This window comes from Sus scrofa, chromosome 8 (assembly GCF_000003025.6).
Source record: "Sus scrofa isolate TJ Tabasco breed Duroc chromosome 8, Sscrofa11.1, whole genome shotgun sequence".
Classification (NCBI taxonomy): Eukaryota; Metazoa; Chordata; class Mammalia; order Artiodactyla; family Suidae; genus Sus; species Sus scrofa.
Window position 1 is genome coordinate 118,320,835 of NC_010450.4, and position 19,126 is coordinate 118,339,960.

Here is a 19,126-nt window from a genome sequence, read left to right on the forward strand (position 1 = left end):
TTAATGATATTAATTTTCCAACCCAGAAGCATGGAATATCTTTCCATTTCTTTGAATCCTCTTTAATTTCCTTGATTAATGTTTTATAGTTCTCAGCATGTAAGTCTTTCACCTCCTTGGTCAGTTTTATTCCTAGGTATTTAATTTTGGGGGGTGCTATTTTATTTTATTTATTTATTTATTTGTCTTTTTAGGGCTGCACCTGTAGCATATGGAGGTTCCCAGATTAGGGGTCCAGTCAGAGCTACAGCTGCTGGCCTATGACAGAGCCACAGCAATGCCAGATCCAAGCCAAATCTGGTCCTAGATTTTTGTTTATAGGGAGTGTTCATTATTACATATTCAGTTTCATTTCTAGTGACTGGTCTGTTCAGTTGATCTATTTCTTCTTGATTCAGTTTTGGCTGGCTGTGTGTCTCTAGAAAGTTGTCCATTTCTTCTAGGTTGTCAAATTTGTTGATGTATAATTGTTCATAGTATTATTTTATGGTTTTTTGTATTTCTGCAGTATCCATTGTGATGTCTCCTTTTTTATGTCTTATTTGGCTTATTTGAGTTCTTTCTCTCCTATTCTTGGTGAGTCTGGCCAGAGGTTTGTCAATTTTACCCTTTTAAAGAACCAGCTCTTGGTTTTAGTGATTTTTTTTCCTATTGTTTTTTCAATTTTTATTTTATTGATTTGCTATCTAATCTTTATAATTTCCTTCCTTCTGCTGACTTTAGGTTTTGTTTGTTCTTCTTTTTCTAATCCTTTTTTAAGTGGTAGGTTAAGTTGTTGATTTGAGATTTTTCTTATTTTCTGAGAAAGGCCTGTATCACTATGAACTTCCTTTTAAGAACTGCTTTTGTGGCATCCCATAGATTTTGAATGGTTATGTTTTCATTATCTTTTGTTTCAAGGTATTTTTAAATTTCATTTTGATTTCCTTGTTGACCCATTGGCTTTTTAGTAGCATGTTGTTTAGTCTTCATTTTTTCTCATTTCTTTTCCTGTGGTTGATTTCTAGTTTCATGCCATTGTGGTCAGAGAAGATACTTGAAAGAATTTCTATACTGTTAAATTTGTTGAGGTTAGTTTTGTTCCCCAGTATGTGGTCAATCCTGGAGAATATTCCATGTGCACATGAAAAGAATGTGTATTCTGAGTTTTTGGCTGTAATGTCCTGAAAATGTCAATTAAGTCTAAATTTTCTATTGTGTCATTTAGGATCTCTGTTGCCTTATTGATTTTCTCTTGCAAGGATCTGTCCATTGATGTGAGTGGGGTGTTAAAGTCTCCTACCATTAGTTTCTCCTTCTGCATTCTGTGGGTGCAACCAAAAAAAAAAAAAAGGAAAAAAAAAAAAAGGAAGTTTGGGATGAACAAACACGGAATTCTGCTTTGAAAGGTGGAATGTGGGCAGGACAAGCCAGGTGGAAATGTGGAGGTGGTTATTGGAAATGGAAATGTGGGGGTGAGCTAGTCTGGGAGTAATCAGAACATTGATGAGAGGGGCTGTCTTGAGAGAAGTTATAGAACAGGAGAGGCTGAAGAAAGCAATGTCCATCTAAGAATGGAATGGGAGCTGGAGAAGAAGAATCAGAAATAGCTGGAGAAACCAGAATATGAAAGAGTGGTGAACAAGCAGTCAGGGATGGGTAGATCCTCAGAAATAATGGGTAGTAAATAGGTCATTTATTGTATCCCAGAGAGGGAGGGTTGTGGGGATTCTTGCTTTATTTAGGAAGTAGAAGTCCATGGATAGTTTTTGAAAAACCAAAACCAAAACCAACCACAAAAACAAGTTAAGTAGAGTGGAATGTTCAGGAACCAAGTGTGAGGGGCTGAGGAGGGGATGGGTGGCAAAGAAATATGATGGGCTCTAGGAGATTGAGGGATTTTTTTTTTTTAAATTAGGATGTGGGGAGTCCTTAAGGTGAGGGAAAGGGGCAGTGTGTAGAAAGATTTTTTTAAAGAGTAAATGATAATTTATTGGCTTTAGTTACAAAGTAAAATCAAAAGATGACCAGAAGAAAGAAGCTAGTGAAGGAAAAGAATAAGACTCCCGGAGTTCCTGTAGTGGCGCAGTGGTTAACGAATCCGACTAGGAACCATGAGGTTGCGGGTTCGGTCCCTGCCCTTGCTCAGTGGGTTAACGATCCGGCGTTGCCGTGAGCTGTGGTGTAGGTTGCAGACGCGGCTCGGATCCCGTGTTGCTGTGGCTCTGGCGTAGGCCGGTGGCTACAGCTCTGATTCGACCCCTAGCCTGGGAACCTCCATATGCCGTGGGAGCGGCCCAAAGAAATAGCAAAAAAAAAAAAAAGAAAAAAAAAAAAAAAAGAATAAGACTCCCCCCACCTCATGACAGGAGGAAATAAGAAAAGAAAAAAATTGTCGGAGATACCAAGAAAAAGTGAGACCTAATGGAGAAAAGTTGAGAAAATTATTTACTGAAAATCTACTTCTCAGAGAGGCTTTACTGGCATTCTATGATATGTTTTATATTTCCAAAGAACCCTGATTTTTCTTCAAAACATTCATCATGCTTATAATTACTTGCTCAGCATCTGATTTCACCACTGGCTTCAGTCCACTCCTTTAAGAGGTCAGTCAGCATATCTGTCTTGTTCCACAGTGAACCTTCATCTGCAGAAAAAACTACATGCTTGGCACTAAATAAATGCTCAGAAGGGAACTGATGTGTTAATATTTGACAATGCCATAGATTTTTTTTTTTCTCTCTCTCATCGCTGCTGAAAAATGTCTGGCATACAACAAACAGGTGACAGATAACTTGCTAAATGAATGATTCTTTTCATTGAACTGGGAAGTGAGTTCATTGATTGAGAGGATGGTAATTAAAACATCTTGAGTTCTCCCTGTGTAAGACTTTGCATTAAGTAGTTACACGCTGCCTGCTGTAACAAAAACCCACAGAGTTTCAGTGGTTTACATATAAAAATTTCTTTCTTACTCTGTAACACTGCAAAATAGCTGCTCCTGAGGGGCAGGCAGCTCACCTCCTTTGAGAGACCCAGGCCCCTCCTGACTTCCACCTCTACCATCTCCAAGGCCTTTGCCAGCAAACAGGGCAAGAGAATGAGAATGTGATCCCACAGAGATGCAACTAAGGTGAGGAAGCCATTTCCTAGGGACAGCTGTATATTACAGACATGGGAACATGCATTCTGGTGGATAGTTGGCCATCTCTTCCACACTTTTTTTTAATAAGGCATTTGCAATAGTCTTACGAAGGAGGTACTATTATTACCTCATTTAACGGATAAGACGACTCAGACTTAGACCTGTTCCCAGATAATAAGGTTCTAATTGGGGATTTAAATTCACATCCATCTGACTCAGTAGCCTCTGTTTTTTGTTTGTTTGTTTGTTTATTTTGGCTTTATCCACAGCATATGGACATTCCCAGGCTAGGGGTCGTATCAGAGCTGTAGCCACGGCCTACACCACAGCCATAGCAACATGGGATCTGAGCCGTGTCTGTGACCTACACCATAGCTCGCGGCAATGCCGGATCCTTGACCCACTGAGCCAGGCCAGGGATCAAACCCGTGTCCCCGTGAATACTAGTCTGGTTCATTATCACTGAGCCACAATGGGAACTCCATTAGAGTCAGTTCTTAACCATTAGACCTTTGTTTGTCAAGAGGAAGCAGTTTTGTTCCTAAGGTATGAAGGGGCATTTGGCAATATCTGAGGACATTTTTTGCAGGGAAGGAGGGTAGAAATTACCTGATCTAGTGTGAAGAGGCCAGGTATGCTGCTAAACACCTTAGAAAGAGGAGGACCTCCCGTGACCCCAAATAGCACTAGTGCCAAGGTTCATTATGAAAGGACATTAAGGATTGGCAAATAGCAGAAAGGTGCTGGTGATTGTCAAATGCAGAAGAAGGTAAGTGGCTCTATTATTTTTCCATCAGCTCCTTGACATTTCTGGGACTTGATCATGTTTTTAAAGAAGTAAGTGATCTGTTCATTACTGGATGAAAATATTGTCTTTTAAACCATTTTATTTCTGAACTCAGGAAGACCCCACGCGTCCTTTTATCACATCCAGTCCTACCAATGGGGCCAAATCCATTGCAGAAGGCTGGGTCTCTGAAAACCCATATGACACCAATTTTGGAGACGTACATTTCTATAACTATTGGAATGATTGCTGGAATTGGAAAATTTTCCCCAAAGCACGATTTGTATCTGAATATGGATATCAATCCTGGCCTTCCTTCAGTACATTAGAAAAGGTGAGCCATCCTCGATTCAGAATGGTAGCCTTTGGGTGTATGTCACTTCCTCAACAGTGGTTTGGAAAGTCAAGTGAAATCTACTTCTCATTGAAATGAAAGTTTCGGAAGAAGATAACAGAAAAGAACTTTTTCTTTAACCTTTGGCGTGCTGAGCTCTTGTAGTCATCATTTTGGGGATTATAACTTTTCTATATTGCTTATAATTATGTTCCTTCAAGAGCATTTAAAAATTAAATGGGGAGTTTCTGTCGTAGCTCAGTGGCAATGAACCCAGCTAGAGTCCATGTGGATGCAGATTCAATCCCTGGCTTTGCTCATTGGGTTAAGGATCCAGTGTTGCTGTGAGCTGTGGTGTAGGGCACAGATGTGGCTTGGATCCTGTGTTGCTGTGGCTCTGGTACATATAGGTTGGCAGCTATAGCTCTGATTCAGCCCCTAGCCTGGGAACTTCCATATGCTGCTGGTGCGGTGCTTACAAAAAGGGGGGGGGGCAATAAATAAATAAATAAATAAACAAGCAAAAATTAAATGGAAGCCAGTGGTTGCTTAAGCCTGCTTGAGGAAATTTACAGGAAAATTATTCTCACTTGCTACTTTCTACGTGTCCTATGACTTTTTATCGTTTACTGGTGTTCAGAACTGAGTAGTTTTTTATAGCAAGAGAAGTAACTGTGATAAATGAACCTTTGATGTTATCCTGTCATATCATTCATTTTATTTTCTTTCCTCTTCCTCCTCCTCACCTTCTATTTCCTCCTCCTCTTTGTTCCCCTTCATGTTGGTGTATTTGATTTTTAATAGGGCATTTCAATTTCTCTATTCCTAAAGATTCAGTTTTGTAGATGGATTCTGTTTCAGACTTGTGTTCTTTTTTTCACAGTTTTGTTGGAACATAATTCACAAACCAGACAAGGTCCCCACCGAATGTGTGCAGTTTAATGGTTTTCAGTATAGTCACAGAGTTGTGCAGCCATCACCATGATCTAATTTTAGGGTATTTTCATCACCTCAAAGAAACTCTATACCTTCTGAATTAGCAGTCACTTTTCTCTCTCTCTCTCTGCCCCTCTCACCCCAGCAGTAGGCACCACTAATCTGCTTTGTGTGTCTTTATATCTGCTTGTTCTGTACATTTTATATAATTGAGATCATAACATATATGATCTTTCGAGACTTGTTCTCTTCACTCAGCCATAAATTTTTCAAGGTTCATCATGCTGTATCATGTATTAGTACATCATTCTTTTTGCTTGCTGAATGATATTCCATTGTATGGAGAAAGCACATTTTGTTTATCCATTCTTCAGTTGTTATATATTTGTGTTATTTCCCCTTTTGGGCTATTATAAATAATGCTGCTATTAACATTTGTGTACATGTTTTTGTGTGAATATATGTTTTCAGTTCTATTGAGCGCATATCAGGGAGTGGAATTGCTGAGTCATATAGTGACTCTGATATTCCAAGGAACTGCCCAACTCTTTTCCATGGTGGCTGCACCATTTTGCATTCTCACTAGCAATTTATGAGGGTTCCAATTTCTCCACATCCTCGCCAACACTTTTATTTCCCATTGCCATTTTTTTTTTTGCATTTCCCTGGAAAAATTATAGGAAATTTGCATTTCTTTGATGGCTAATCATGTTGAACATCTTTTTAGGTGCCTGTAGGCTCTTGATATATCTTCCTGGAGAACCATCTATTCAGATCCTTTGCCTACTTTTTAATTGGGTTGTCTTTTTATTATCAAGTTGTAAGAGTTTCTTGTAAGAATTTATAAAAAACATACTATTTCTATTATACACATATTATGGGGCCAATCTTTTGGGAATACTATTGTTTCAAAGTGAAAGAGGATGGAGTTAAGTATCCTGACTCAGGTAGGAACAAGTGTTGAGAATGGGAAAGAGGGAATGAAAGAAGCAAAAATATTTAAAACTGATATTTTTCAGATGTAGTCAGCAGTTGTCTTATACCTTTGTCAAATGATGCATTAAATTGTAGGCCTAGGAGCCAGAAATATGTTTTTTTTTTTTTTATAAAAGGCATACTACTAACATGTGTGGTATTTATTTTTGTTTTTTACTTGATCCAATGACAGCTTCTGAAAGGAAAAGAGATTCTATAAGTTAAAAAAAAGATGTATTGTTAGGGGTAAAGAGTATCATTGTTTGGTTTGTATCTTCAACTTTATCAAAAATAATCATAATGTTAAATATATTTAATAATCACTGAGAAATAAATGAACAAGTGCTAAAGTGTTTATAATCTTACTAGTGATATTTTGCTCGTGTTAAAGAATTGAATATTTTAAAAGAATGTTGAGCTCGGTTCATTATTCAGTTTTGACAGTTTCATTTACTTAGATAAAATGACATTTTAAAAATGCATATAATGAATGTTCATAAAAACAAGAAAAACATCATGATGAGACAAGATTTTTGATAGAAATACCAAAGTGTAACTTTCTAGGTTTGAATAAGGCTAGTCTTTCACCAATATCAAGTATGATGGCAAAAATATACGTGAAGTGAGAGTCACAGAACAAACCTTGAGTTCTTTTCCAGTGGGTAGTACTTTTCAAGTTTGTTGGGAATATGGAGAAAAGTAGTTTCACTGATAGCTTCCAATTTGGACCTCTTATTCTTTACTCGAAAGGTTTCATCTGGAGAGGACTGGTCTTATGAGAGCAAATTTTCACTTCATCGACAACATCATGAAAATGGTAACTTTGAGATGCTTCAGCAAGCTGCGCGTCACTTCAGACTCCCCCAAAGTGCAGATCCATTACGTACATTCAAAGACACACTTTATCTTACCCAGGTAAGATTTTCATTTTTATTCTGTGATTCAACGGCCACCTGCAGCTAACATAAGAGATCCTGTAGATTTTGTTAGCCTGTTGTGGTAAAAAAAATATTTAGGTTTTTATTTTGCTGATTACAAAAATCATCTCCTTTTGGAGTTCCTGCTGTGACACAGTGAGTTCAAAATCTGACTTCAGCAGAGGTGCAGGTTCAACCCCTAGCCCTGTGTGGTGGGTTAAAGGATCCAGCATTGCTGCACCTGCAGTGTAAGTCAAGGCTGCAGCTCAGATTCACTTGCTGTCCAGGGAACTTCCATATGCTATGGGTATGGCCATAAAATTAAAAAAAAATTATCTTCTTTAAAATACATTTATGATGATGTGTAAGACTTGAACTAGTTAATTTTTAGCATTTGTCTCTCTTACAAAAACAGCTCTCAAAGTTCTACTACAAATTGTGCATTAAAATATTCCCTTGCTCAAGATTACTATCAAGGTTCAGTAATTAAGTTGGTAGCACTTGCCAAGGATAAAATGGGACAGTGGCATACAGCAGAGCCCAGAAGCAGACTCATGTATAATATGGTCACCTGATTTATGGCCAAGAGCCACTGCAATCCTGTGGGAAAAGATAATCTTATCAATAAACAGAAATGCATCATGTGGGTATCTTTATGGGAAATAAATGAACTGTGGCTCCATATACAAAAATTAATTTGATCAGTGATCAAACACACAACTATGAAAGGTACTACAATAAAGCTTCTTGGAGAAAACACAGGAGAATATCTTCATGACCTTGGCATAGGCGAACGACTTCTTAACCAGGACATGAAAAACACTGTGAGAGAAAATAATAATAAATGGACTTCATTAAATGTATGGACTTTTGTATATCAGGGGCACCACTAAGAGAGAGAGCATGCAAGCCACAGAATGGGGAAAATGTTTGTAATACACATATCTGATAAAAGATTTGTATTTAGAGTAAAGAACTTCTATAAAGCAATAAGAAAAAGACAGCCTGCCAAAAAAATGGACAAAAACCTTGAACAGTCACATCATCCGAGAAGATAACCAGATGGCCAGGAAGTATATGAAAATATGCTTAATTTCGTTCTTAATCTAGGAAATGCAAATTAGAGCCATGCCATGATACACCTACACACTATGTACACAATGTAATTTTAGCACCATGGCTAAAATTAGAAAGACTGGCAATACCAACTGTTGGTGAGGAGGTGGAACAGCTGTAACTTTTAGATATTGTTAGCAGGAGTGGAAATTTGTTTAAACACTTTGGAAAACTTTATGGCAGTTTCTACCCAAGCTAAATGCGTGCCTCCTCCTTGAATCATCGTTTCTACCCTGACCCATGTACCCAAGAAAAATAAGTGCATGTGTCTGCCAACAGACATCTGAGATAATGTGATTGCAGCTTTATTCACAACAGCCCCAAACTAGAAACAATCTAAATGTTCTTTGACAGGAGAATTTACAAACAAATTGTGAAATATTTATACAATGGAATACCCCTCAGCAATAAAAAAGAATGAGCTACGGATTAGCATCCACTTGGATGAGTCTCACAGACAGATTGAGCAAAAGAGACATTGAAGTTTCCGCTGTAGACAAAATGAACCAAGATGACATACAGCAAATTAGTGACAATTGCACTTGTGGAGGAAGAGGATGCATTATGATTAGGAAAGCATACAAGGAAACTTCCGGGAGCGCTAGAAAATTTTGTATCTTGATCTGGATACTAGTTACATGGGTGTATACATATGTTAAAATTCACTGAGTTTTTCTGCACCTAGGATCTTTCACTGAGTTTTTCTGCACCTAGGATCTTTCACTGAGTTTTTCTGCACCTAGGATCTGTACATGTTACATTATGTACCTTATTGGACTGTTTTGTTTTGTTTTGTCTTTTTAGGCCCCCACGGGCTGCAAATGGAGGGTCCCAGGCTAGGGGTCTAATCAGAGCTACAGCTGCCAGCCTACACCACAGCCACAGCAACGCCAGATCTGAGCTGCATCTGCAGCCTGCACCATAGCTCACAACAATGTCAGATCCTCAGCCCGCTGAGTGAGGCCAGGGATCGAACCCACAACCTCATGGTTCCTAGTGGGATTCATTTCCGCTGCGCCACGACAAGAACTCCTTGGACTGTTTTTAAACAGGTCTATTGATACATAATTGACATACCATAAACTTCCCTCACTTTAAGAGTACAACGAAGTGATTTTTAGTAGATTTATTGAGTTAGGCAACCATCATCATAATCAAATATTAGAGAATTTCTGATGCTCCAAAAAAAAAAAAATCTCGCTTGCCCATCTGCAATCTCCTTTCTCACCTTCAGCCCCAGGCAAATATTAATTTGCTTTCTGTCTCTATAGATTTTACTCTTCTCAACATACATACCTAGAATCGTACAATATGTGATCTTTGGTATGTAGCTTCTTTTACCGGGCGTGATATTTTCGAAGTTCTTCTATGGTATAGCATATACCTGTACTTCATTCCTCTTTTCTGCTAAATGGTCTTCTGTTGTATGGATGGACCATGTTTTGCTTATCCATTCATCAGTCGATGGGCATTTGGATTATTTCCAATTTTTGACTGTTATAATTAATACTACTCTGAATGTAGGTGTACAAATCATTGTACCTTTTTCAAAATTTCTTTTGAGTAGAAATGTATGAGTGAAATTGCTGAGTATGCGGTAAATTTGTTTCACCTTTAAAGAAAATACCAACCTGAATTTTGGATAATATTTTCATCTTGATATTTACATTTTTCATTTTTATTTGCCTGTTTTATTTCATGATCCTGTGACTCCACATGTAAGACTATTTAAAAGTCACTTCTTACTTATCTGGTATTTTTGCTATACTTGTTTCAAATTCTGAAAGAGAAGGTAATGATCTTAATTGTATGAGTTGATCTGAAATAGATCAGAAGTTTTTGTTAAACGTCACATTTTAATTTTTGTGTCTTAGCATCTAAGAATTTACCAGTTTTTATCCAACCTCATGTTCACGCTCATCAGTTTTCTCCTGTGTGAAAACACAAAACCTTGGGTAGAAGTTGAAGCAGAAAACTGGCAGCTGAGAGAATACTTTTTGGGGGGAAGGTGATAAACTAATGAAGAGAATTTTAATGTTTCAACTCTAATTTCATCAGTTTGGGAAGTTTTACCAGTGTTATGTGTAATTTATAAACTTATAGAACACAAGTTTAAAGATGCTGTTGATCTCTGTATCATATAAAGTGCTGCAGTTCATCTGTATTAGCGTTTCATAGCCAATATTCTATAAGAGTGTCTCCGTTTTGATATGTGGAATAGGATGCTCCTTACTTGTGCATCTTTGTGTGTGTGTGAACCTTGTCAGCTGTTGTTTTTCATGCTGGCTTTCCTCCTCCCAGTTTTTTTTTTTTTTATTGTTACTTTATTCTATTTTCTCAACCTTCATTCAAAGACCTAACAGAAATAATTGTTCTTTCTGAACTCATGAGCATTAGACTTACATAGTTAGGCGCTGGTGTACAAGTGGGATTATTTGTTGGTGATTTTGTTGGTGACGGCTTTTGTCAGACACTTTAACACAAGTAACCTTTATAGGCATTGGCTGGTAACTGGTTTTGTCTCTGTTAGTTCTCCCTTGGGACTTTCTGATATACTAGATGGGATATGAAATGAAAGAAATCAGAATTATGATTTTTTGTTTTGTTTTCAGTGTTGGGCTTTCTTGACTGAGTACAACCAGGAAAAGTTAGAGGAGCAAGTTTTTTCCCCTTACTACTTTGATATTAGAACAATCACCTTTAACATGTATGTAAGAAGTAAAACCTTTCTTTGGTCCATTTTCTCTGTTCCCATTCCCGCCCCCTGTTTTTTTTTTTTCTCATAGTCTTTCATCCTGTTCTGAAGAACAGGGTACTTGCCTGTATACCGCTTTTTAAGACATTCTGTGAAACATTTGTGTGTGTGTGTGTACAACTTTCAGAAAAATCTTGGCCAAGAAAGCTGGATAGTAAATTTCTTGACATTCAAATCCTTCCCTATATTCTTGTTATCTTAGGTCCACAAAGGTGGCTTAGGCTCTTCTTTAATTCTTCTAACATTCCAAAATAATCTTGCCCTACCTTTCATTCTCCTACTTTATCCTGTTATATTGTATTCCAATAACCTACATCCCTAGGTACACTCTCTTAAGCTGTGTCACACAGACCTCACTGCCTAGTTTGATGACTGTTGTCTACACTAACAAATCTAAACGAACTGATTTTCCTGGCCAGCATGGCCTTTTGGTAGCCAACTAGAGAGGAAGCCCGGCTATGGGGAGAGTCTTTACTAACCTCTTAGCTTATAGCCCCCTCTAGTGCCTTCCTTTGTTCTTCACATATTTATTGAGCATGTAATGAGGGCTAGATGTTTGAAGATGACTTTGAGAGACCCAGATTCTTTAGGGATCCATTTTATCTATCCGTGTTGCAAGTAATTTGATCACAAGAACTAAGGAAAAAACTAGACTATGCTATAGGCTCAGATGTTGATGACATTTGCTACATTGGGACAGTTTCTTGCTTGGTAAGCAGCACGGACACATGGTGGAAGATCCAGGCCATGCTAGGGTTTTAAGTTGGGGGGTTGGGTGTGTAAAAGAAGGGAATAAAGGTGAGATTACTAACATAGTATATTATATTTATATGCATCATGTCATTGAACAGTCAAGTCAACAGACAATCAGCATTCTTTGCGTGTCTACTAGAACATCTGGCTCTGGGGCACGAGGCGCTTTATGTACTTTCTCATTCGAACAACATCCTCAGACATCCCTATTATTATTTAATTTGTGAGGAAATAGAGGTTCAGAAAGGTTAAGTATTTCCCCCAAATTCTCAGGGCAATGAATGGAGCAGGTTACTGCTTCTTAAATTCTAAATATTATATCTCTTCACAATTGAGATAAGGGACATTCTCTAACTACTGAGATGTTCAGTTGAATTATAACATCAACTTTGAGCAGTTAAATAAAGCAGATAATCAGAAATTTGTCACATTAAAAAAGGCCTTATTGGAACAGTAGAGAAATGAAAGAAGGAACATTACTATCAACCTTACAGAAATAAAAAGGGTGATAAGGGGAGTTCCTGTCATTGCTCAGCAATTAATGAACCCAAGTAGTATCCACGAGGATGTGGGTTCAATCCCTGGCCTTCCTCAGTGGGTTGAGGACCCGGCATTGCTGTGGTGTAGGTTGCAGATGGGGCACAGATCCCACGTTGCTGTGGCTGTGGCGTAGGTCAGTGGCTACAGCTTTGATTCAGCTTCTAGCCTGGGAACCTCCTTATATCACATATGTAGCCCTAAAAAACACAAAAAAGAAAGACAAAGAAAGAAGAAAGAAAGAAAGGGAGGGAGGATAGGAAGGAAGGAAGGAAGGAAGGAAGGAAGGAAGAAAGGAAGAAAGAAAGAAAGAAAGAAAGAAAGAAAGAAAGAAAGAAAGAAAGAAAGGAAGAAAGAAAAGAGAAAAGGGTGGTAAGGGAATACTATAAACAGTTGTATGGCAGCAAGTCACATATCCTAGATAAAATGGCTAAATTCCTAGAAACAAACTATAAAAGCTGACTCAAGAAGAAATAGAAAGTTTGAGTGGATCTTTAACAACAAAAGAGATTGAATTAGTAATCAAAAACTTCTCTCTACGAAGGTGGTTTCACTAGTGAATTCTAAAAAACATTTAAGAAAAAATGAACACAATCCTCCACAAACTCATCTAGAGAATAGGGGATGGGAAATTACCTCCTAATTTGTTCTGTGAAGATAATTGTTATCCTGATACCAAAACTGGACAAAGATGTATCAAGAAAAGCAAATGACAGACCAATATCCCCTATGAATATAAACAGAAAAGTCATCAACAAAATACTAGTAATCCAAATCCAGCAGCTATAAAAGGTTTATACACCATAATCAAGTGGGATTTATCTCAGGATGTATGGTTTAACATACAGAGGTCAATCAATACACTATATTAATAGAATAATGTGAAAATAACCACATGATCATCTCAATAGATGAAGAAAGCACTAGACAAAATCCAACACCTTTTCATGATAAAAACTTTCAACAAAATAGGAATAAAAAGGAGCCTCCTCAATCTATAAATGCTTTATAGAGCATTTATGAAGAACCAACCAATAACTGATGTATTTAATAATGAAAAAAGCTTTTCCCCTAAGATCAGGAGCAAGATAAGCATACCTGCTCTTAGCAGTCCTTCTTAACATTGTTCTGGAGATTCTAGCCAGCACAATTAGGCAAGAAAATGAAATAAAAGGCATCCAAATAGAAAAGAAAGAAAACTATTTCTTATCTGCAGATGCATGATCTTATATATAGAAAACCATTAAAAAAATCCACCTAAAAACCTATTAGAACTAATAAATTATTTTAGCAACTTTACAGGATATAAGATCAATATATAAATATCAGTTGTATTTTAAGCAATAAACAATTTGAAAATGAAATTAAGAAAATAATACCATTTATAATAGTATCATAAAGAATAAAATACTTTGGAATGAATATATATACATATATATATATACATATATATATATATATATATGTATATATATATTTTGCTTTTTAGGGCTACATTTGCAGCATATGGAAGTTTCCAGCTGGGGGTAGAATTGGAGCTACAACTGTTGGCCTACATTACAGCCACAGCAGCATGGGATCCGAGCTGCATCTGCCATCTACACCACAGATCATGATAATGCCAGATCCTTAACAAACTGAGTGAGGCCAGGGATTGAACCTGTATCCTCATGGGCATTAGTCAGATTCATTTCCACTGTGCTACAACAGGAACTCCCCTTTGGAATATATTTAACTAAAGAGATATATGAATTTCACACTGAAAACTACAAAACATTGTGGATGGAAATTAAGGAAATGGAAAGACATTCTGTGATCACAAATTGGAAGACTTAATATTGTTAAGATGGCAGACTTCCCCAAATTGATCTACAGATTCAACACAATTCCTATCAAAATTCTTACTACCATCTTTGAGAAAATGTGCAAAATGATCCTAAATTTATATGGAAATGGAAAAGCACCCAGAATGGTCAAAACAGTCTTGGAAAAAAAGATTCAAATTTGGAAGACTCACTTTTAAAACTCACTGCAAAGCTGCAGTAATCAAGGCAGTGTGGTACTGACAAAAGGACAGGCATACAGATTGATTAAATAGAATCCAGAGTCCTGAAATAAGCACACACATCTAGTTGATTTTCTACAAGAGTGCCAAGACAATAAAATGGAGAAACAATAGTGTTTTGAATGAATGGTTCCAGAATATCTGGATATCCACATGTCAAAGAATGAATCTGTACCTCTACCTCACACCATATACAAAAATTAACTTAAAATGGATCAAATATCCAAATGTAAGAGCTAAAACTTTGAAACTCTTAGAGGAAAATATAGGTGTAAATCTTTGTGAATTTTGATGAGGTAACAGTTTCTTAGATATGAGACCAAAGCACAAGCAACCAAAGAAAAAAATAAATTGGACTTCATCAAAATTAAAAACTTTGGTGTGTCAAAGGATACTATCACAAAAGGGATAATTCACAGAATGGGAGCAAGAATTTGCAGGACATATATCTAATAAGGATCTAATATCCAGAATATATTAAAAACTCTTACACCTCAATAATGAAGAAGACAACCTAATTTACAAATGGGTAAAAGATTTGAATAGACATTTTTCCAAAGAAAATGACCAATTGGTATATGAAAAGATGGAGTTCTCATTGTGGGTCAGCGGTTAACAAACCCAACTAGCATCCATGAGGATGCAGGTTCGATCCCTGGCCTCGCTCAGTGGGTTAAGGATCTGGCATTGCCTTGAGATGTGGTGTAGGTGGCAGACATGGCTCCGATCCCACCTTGCTGTGGCTGTGGTGTAGACTAGTGGCTACACCTCCAATTTGACCCCTATATGCCATAGGTACGGCCCTTAAAAGACCCCCCCCAAAAAAAAGAAAAGAAAAGATGCACATAAATGCAAATCAAAACATGAGACACCATTCATATCCCCTGGGATACCAACAATTAAAAAAGAAAATAACAAGTATTGTAAGTATATTGATTAGGGTTCTCCAGAGAAACAGAACCAATGTGATAGATATAGATATATAAAAAAAGAGATTTATTATAGGAAGTGGCTCATGGTTACAGAGGCTGAGAAGTCCTACAGTCTACCATCTGCAAGAAGGAAAACCAGGAAAGCTGGTGGTGTGATTCATTTTGAGTCTTGTGACCTGAGAACCGAAAGTCCTGGAGTTCCAAGGCCAAGAACCAGGAGCTCCAGTGTCCAAGAGCAGGAAAAGATGTGTCCCAGCTCAAGAAGGGAGAGAGAATTCTCCCTTTCTCTGCTCTTTTGTCCTGTTCAGGCCCTCAACAGATTGAATGGTACCCACTGGTGAGGATGGACCTTCTGTACTCAGTCTATGGCATCACCAAAACCATCCTCACAGACACACCCAGAAACAGTGTTCGCTAGCTGTTTAGACATCCCTTAACCCAGTCAGTTTCACACATTAACCCTCACAGTCAGGATGTAGAGAACAGAATCCTCAAGTATTACTGGTGGAAATCAAAAATGGTACACCCGCTGTGGAAAAGTTTGTCAGTTTCTCAAAAAGTTAAACAGAGTTACCATAGGACACAGAAATTCTACCCTTAGGTATAGATCCAAGAAAATTGAAAACATACCACACAAAAACTTGTGCACAACTGTTTATAATAGCCAAAAAGTGAAAACAACCCAAATGTGTATGTGCCAATGAACAGATAAAATGTGGCATATCCATACAATGAAATATTATTCCACAATAAAAAGGTTTGAAATAGTGGTGCCCGCTACAACATGGCAAACTTGATGCTAACACAGAAGGCCACATATTGTATGATTCCTCCTATATGAAATGTCCAGAATAGGCAAATCCATAGAGACAGAAAGTAGATGAGTAGTTTCTAGAAGCAGAGGAGAGGGGAGAATGAGGAGGGACTGTGAACTGGCACAGAGTTTTGGGGGGGATGATGAAAATATTCTGGAATTAGGTAGTGGTGAGAGTTGCACAACCTGTGACTATACTGAAAAACCAATGACTCGTAAACTGTAAAAGGGTGAATTGGATGCTGTGAATTATATCCAGTTTGAAAAAAAATGGCTCTAGGGAGTTCCCTGGTGGTCTAGTGGTTAGGATTTAGTGCTTTCACTGCTATGGCCCAGGTTCAATCTCTGGTCTGGGAGCTGAGATCCCATATCAAGCTACTGCATGCCATGCCAAAAAAGAAAAAAAAAAGGGGGGGGGCTTTATCAGAAGATTCTAATTGTCAGGATCATTTTAAGTCAATAAAGTATATAAATACCATTGTATCAGGAGAGCTGATCACAGGGCTATTCCTAGTTCCAAGGGTAGAGGATATGGTTCTGAGCCTGCAGCCTAGCTGCAACCCTGTCACTCTGGAGGAAGGGGAGGATGGGTTTCTGCTACAGCTAGCAACCTTCATCACAGCGGCAGAGCAGCAGCTGGAACCTAGGTCTTGATGTTCTGTCTCATTTCTTTTCCCCCTACCATCTGTTTCTCTAGGAAGACTGATTCCATAAGTATAATCAACAAGCTGCTAAAATAGGCATATTTTTGAAACTAAAATAAGATTTGTCTGCTTACAGTGGGGCCCGAGTAACCTAGGAAATGACGCAGCATTTAGACTTCTTATAGGTAAAGATTGCCCTCTTTAGGAATATGTGTGTAGAAATATAAGTACAATTTTTAAAAGGGAAAGAACCTGTTTCAGAGATTTTTTTCCCAGGGGTTTCACATTTTCCCTTTAAGACAGATAGTGGGCTATGACCTTCTTCCCCTTAATGAACAAGGGTGTCGTTCATTAGCCCTAACTGGCACCCACTGGTTTGGGTAAACCCAAAGCCATATTATAGGCATGGCACCCTCTGTCCATGGAGGGTACTGCATGGTGAGCAAGCCAGAAGCCAGGAGCACTGAAGAGCTTTGGTTAGTTCAATCACACTAAGCTCAGGTGTGATAGGCTACTAGTTATAGCTTGCGTAGTGCTCTTTTTCTTTCATTCCTGGCAAAGGTTAGGAGTCCTGCTTGTATTAAAAAAATTTTTGTTTTAAATTCTGAAGGATTGCTAATGTTTACCTATTAAACCAGCAAAGGTAAATTATAGCAAGGAAAGTGTTAGAATGGATATATAGATATATTTGGCAGGTAGTTCTGAGAATTGGAATAGTTTAGGGACTGAAAACTCAAATATTTGCAGGGGCCAGGCAGATAATAAGTGCCTGAGAATTTGACTATTGGGGATTGTGGCAAAATGGAGCATACAGGTCCTGACTTTAAACAACCACAACAGCAACAACAAGAAACAAACACTGTAAGCCCATTGAAACCTGTGTGGGACTGAGTTTTGCCTGGGGACCAGTTTATGGCAACCTCTTGACTAGAACATAATGTAGCAACATGAAGTAAGGACTTTAAATTTTGTAAGCCCATTGAAACCTGTGTGGGACTGAGTTTTGCCTGGGGACCAGTTTATGGCAACCTCTTGACTAGAACATAATGTAGCAACATGAAGTAAGGACTTTAAATTTTGTTATATGTTATTACCGAAAGACACAACACAAGAGGCAAAGAAATTAATTTGAATGTAAAATGTTTATAGCTCTTGTATTTAAAGAAAAAAACTAGAAACCATTCAAATGCCTATTAATTACTGGAGAATGATTCATGAAATAATGATATAATCATCTAAAGCACAGAGGTACATAGAAAATACCAGTGCAGGAGTTCCCATCGTGGCGCAGTGGTTAACGAATCCGACTAGGAACCATGAGGTTGCGGGTTCGATCCCTGCCCTTGCTCAGTGGGTTAACGATCTGGCGTTGCCGTGAGCTGTGGTGGAGGTTGCAGATACGGCTCGGATCCCGCGTTGCTGTGGCTCTGGCATAGGCCAGTGGCTACAGCTCCAATTGGACCCCTAGCCTGGGAACCTCCATATGCCGTGGGAGCGGCCCAAGAAATAGCAAAAAAAAAAAAAAAAAAAAAAAAAAAAAAAAAAAAAAAAGAAAATACCAGTGCACCGTGTGTAGAGGTCTATAGAAAATACCAGTGCATTGTGCCTGCCGGAAATGTACATAGGTGAAAATTGAGAGTAGAATACAAAATTACAAATGTGTATGAGTTACAATATATGTTAACACAGATCAGGAAAGAATCTGGAGGGATGTAAAAAATTTGCCACTCATCATACCCCCTGAAAAAAAGTTTAAATTCACCATGAAGAAAATGCAGGTCACGTCTACCAAGGCCATTGGTAAAACAACTAGTTGTCCTTTGGATTAGCTCCAACTCAGCATGAGCATGACTGTTTCAATGGGTATGGCTTTGTCTTAGAAGTTTTTATTTTTGCCTGGAAGAGATGACTTAATTTCCTCTGGTTACTTTGGTCCTCACCTCAAAATTCTTGCTTTTTACTTTCTTCCTATTCGCTCTACTTTATAAATCTGGATGCAAGGAGAATGGTTCTAGCCCTAACCTTCCGGAGTGACCACCCCCCCCCCGCCACCGTTCCACTCATGAGTCCACGCTGGACCAAGTTCCACAGCAGAATGCTCCAGAATGTTCTTCTTTGGTGTGTCAGGAATGGCCCAGACTTTGGAGAGACTTTAGGTCCCGAAACTCCAGAACTGTGGACCGATACCCACACTGGAGAACCCATGGTGGTGGCCATTCAATGCCCGGCTTGGCCTGTCAGGGTGGGGCCAGTTCTGGAATGAATGGTGGCCAGAATGCCTCTCCCGGGTTGTTACTCATGGGTGTCACGAGGGCTTCCCCATCTTCTCCTCCTGTGATCCCTTCAAAGTCCACAAAGCTGATTTGCCAGGAATCTTGGTCCGAGGACAGAGACTTCCCATTCAGAGCCTCAGCTGTGTGTTGCTGCAGGGCAGGGA

General features: G+C 38.3%; 1 protein-coding gene across 1 annotated transcript in view; it reads left to right on the top strand.

The window, feature by feature from the left end:
• Nucleotides 1-19,126, top strand: part of MANBA (mannosidase beta) — a 110,782-nt gene that overhangs the window by 69,713 nt on the left and 21,943 nt on the right. The window contains 2 exon segments of the mRNA XM_003129294.6: nucleotides 4,027-4,245; nucleotides 6,907-7,071. Coding sequence (XP_003129342.3) covers nucleotides 4,027-4,245; nucleotides 6,907-7,071 — 384 coding nt within the window.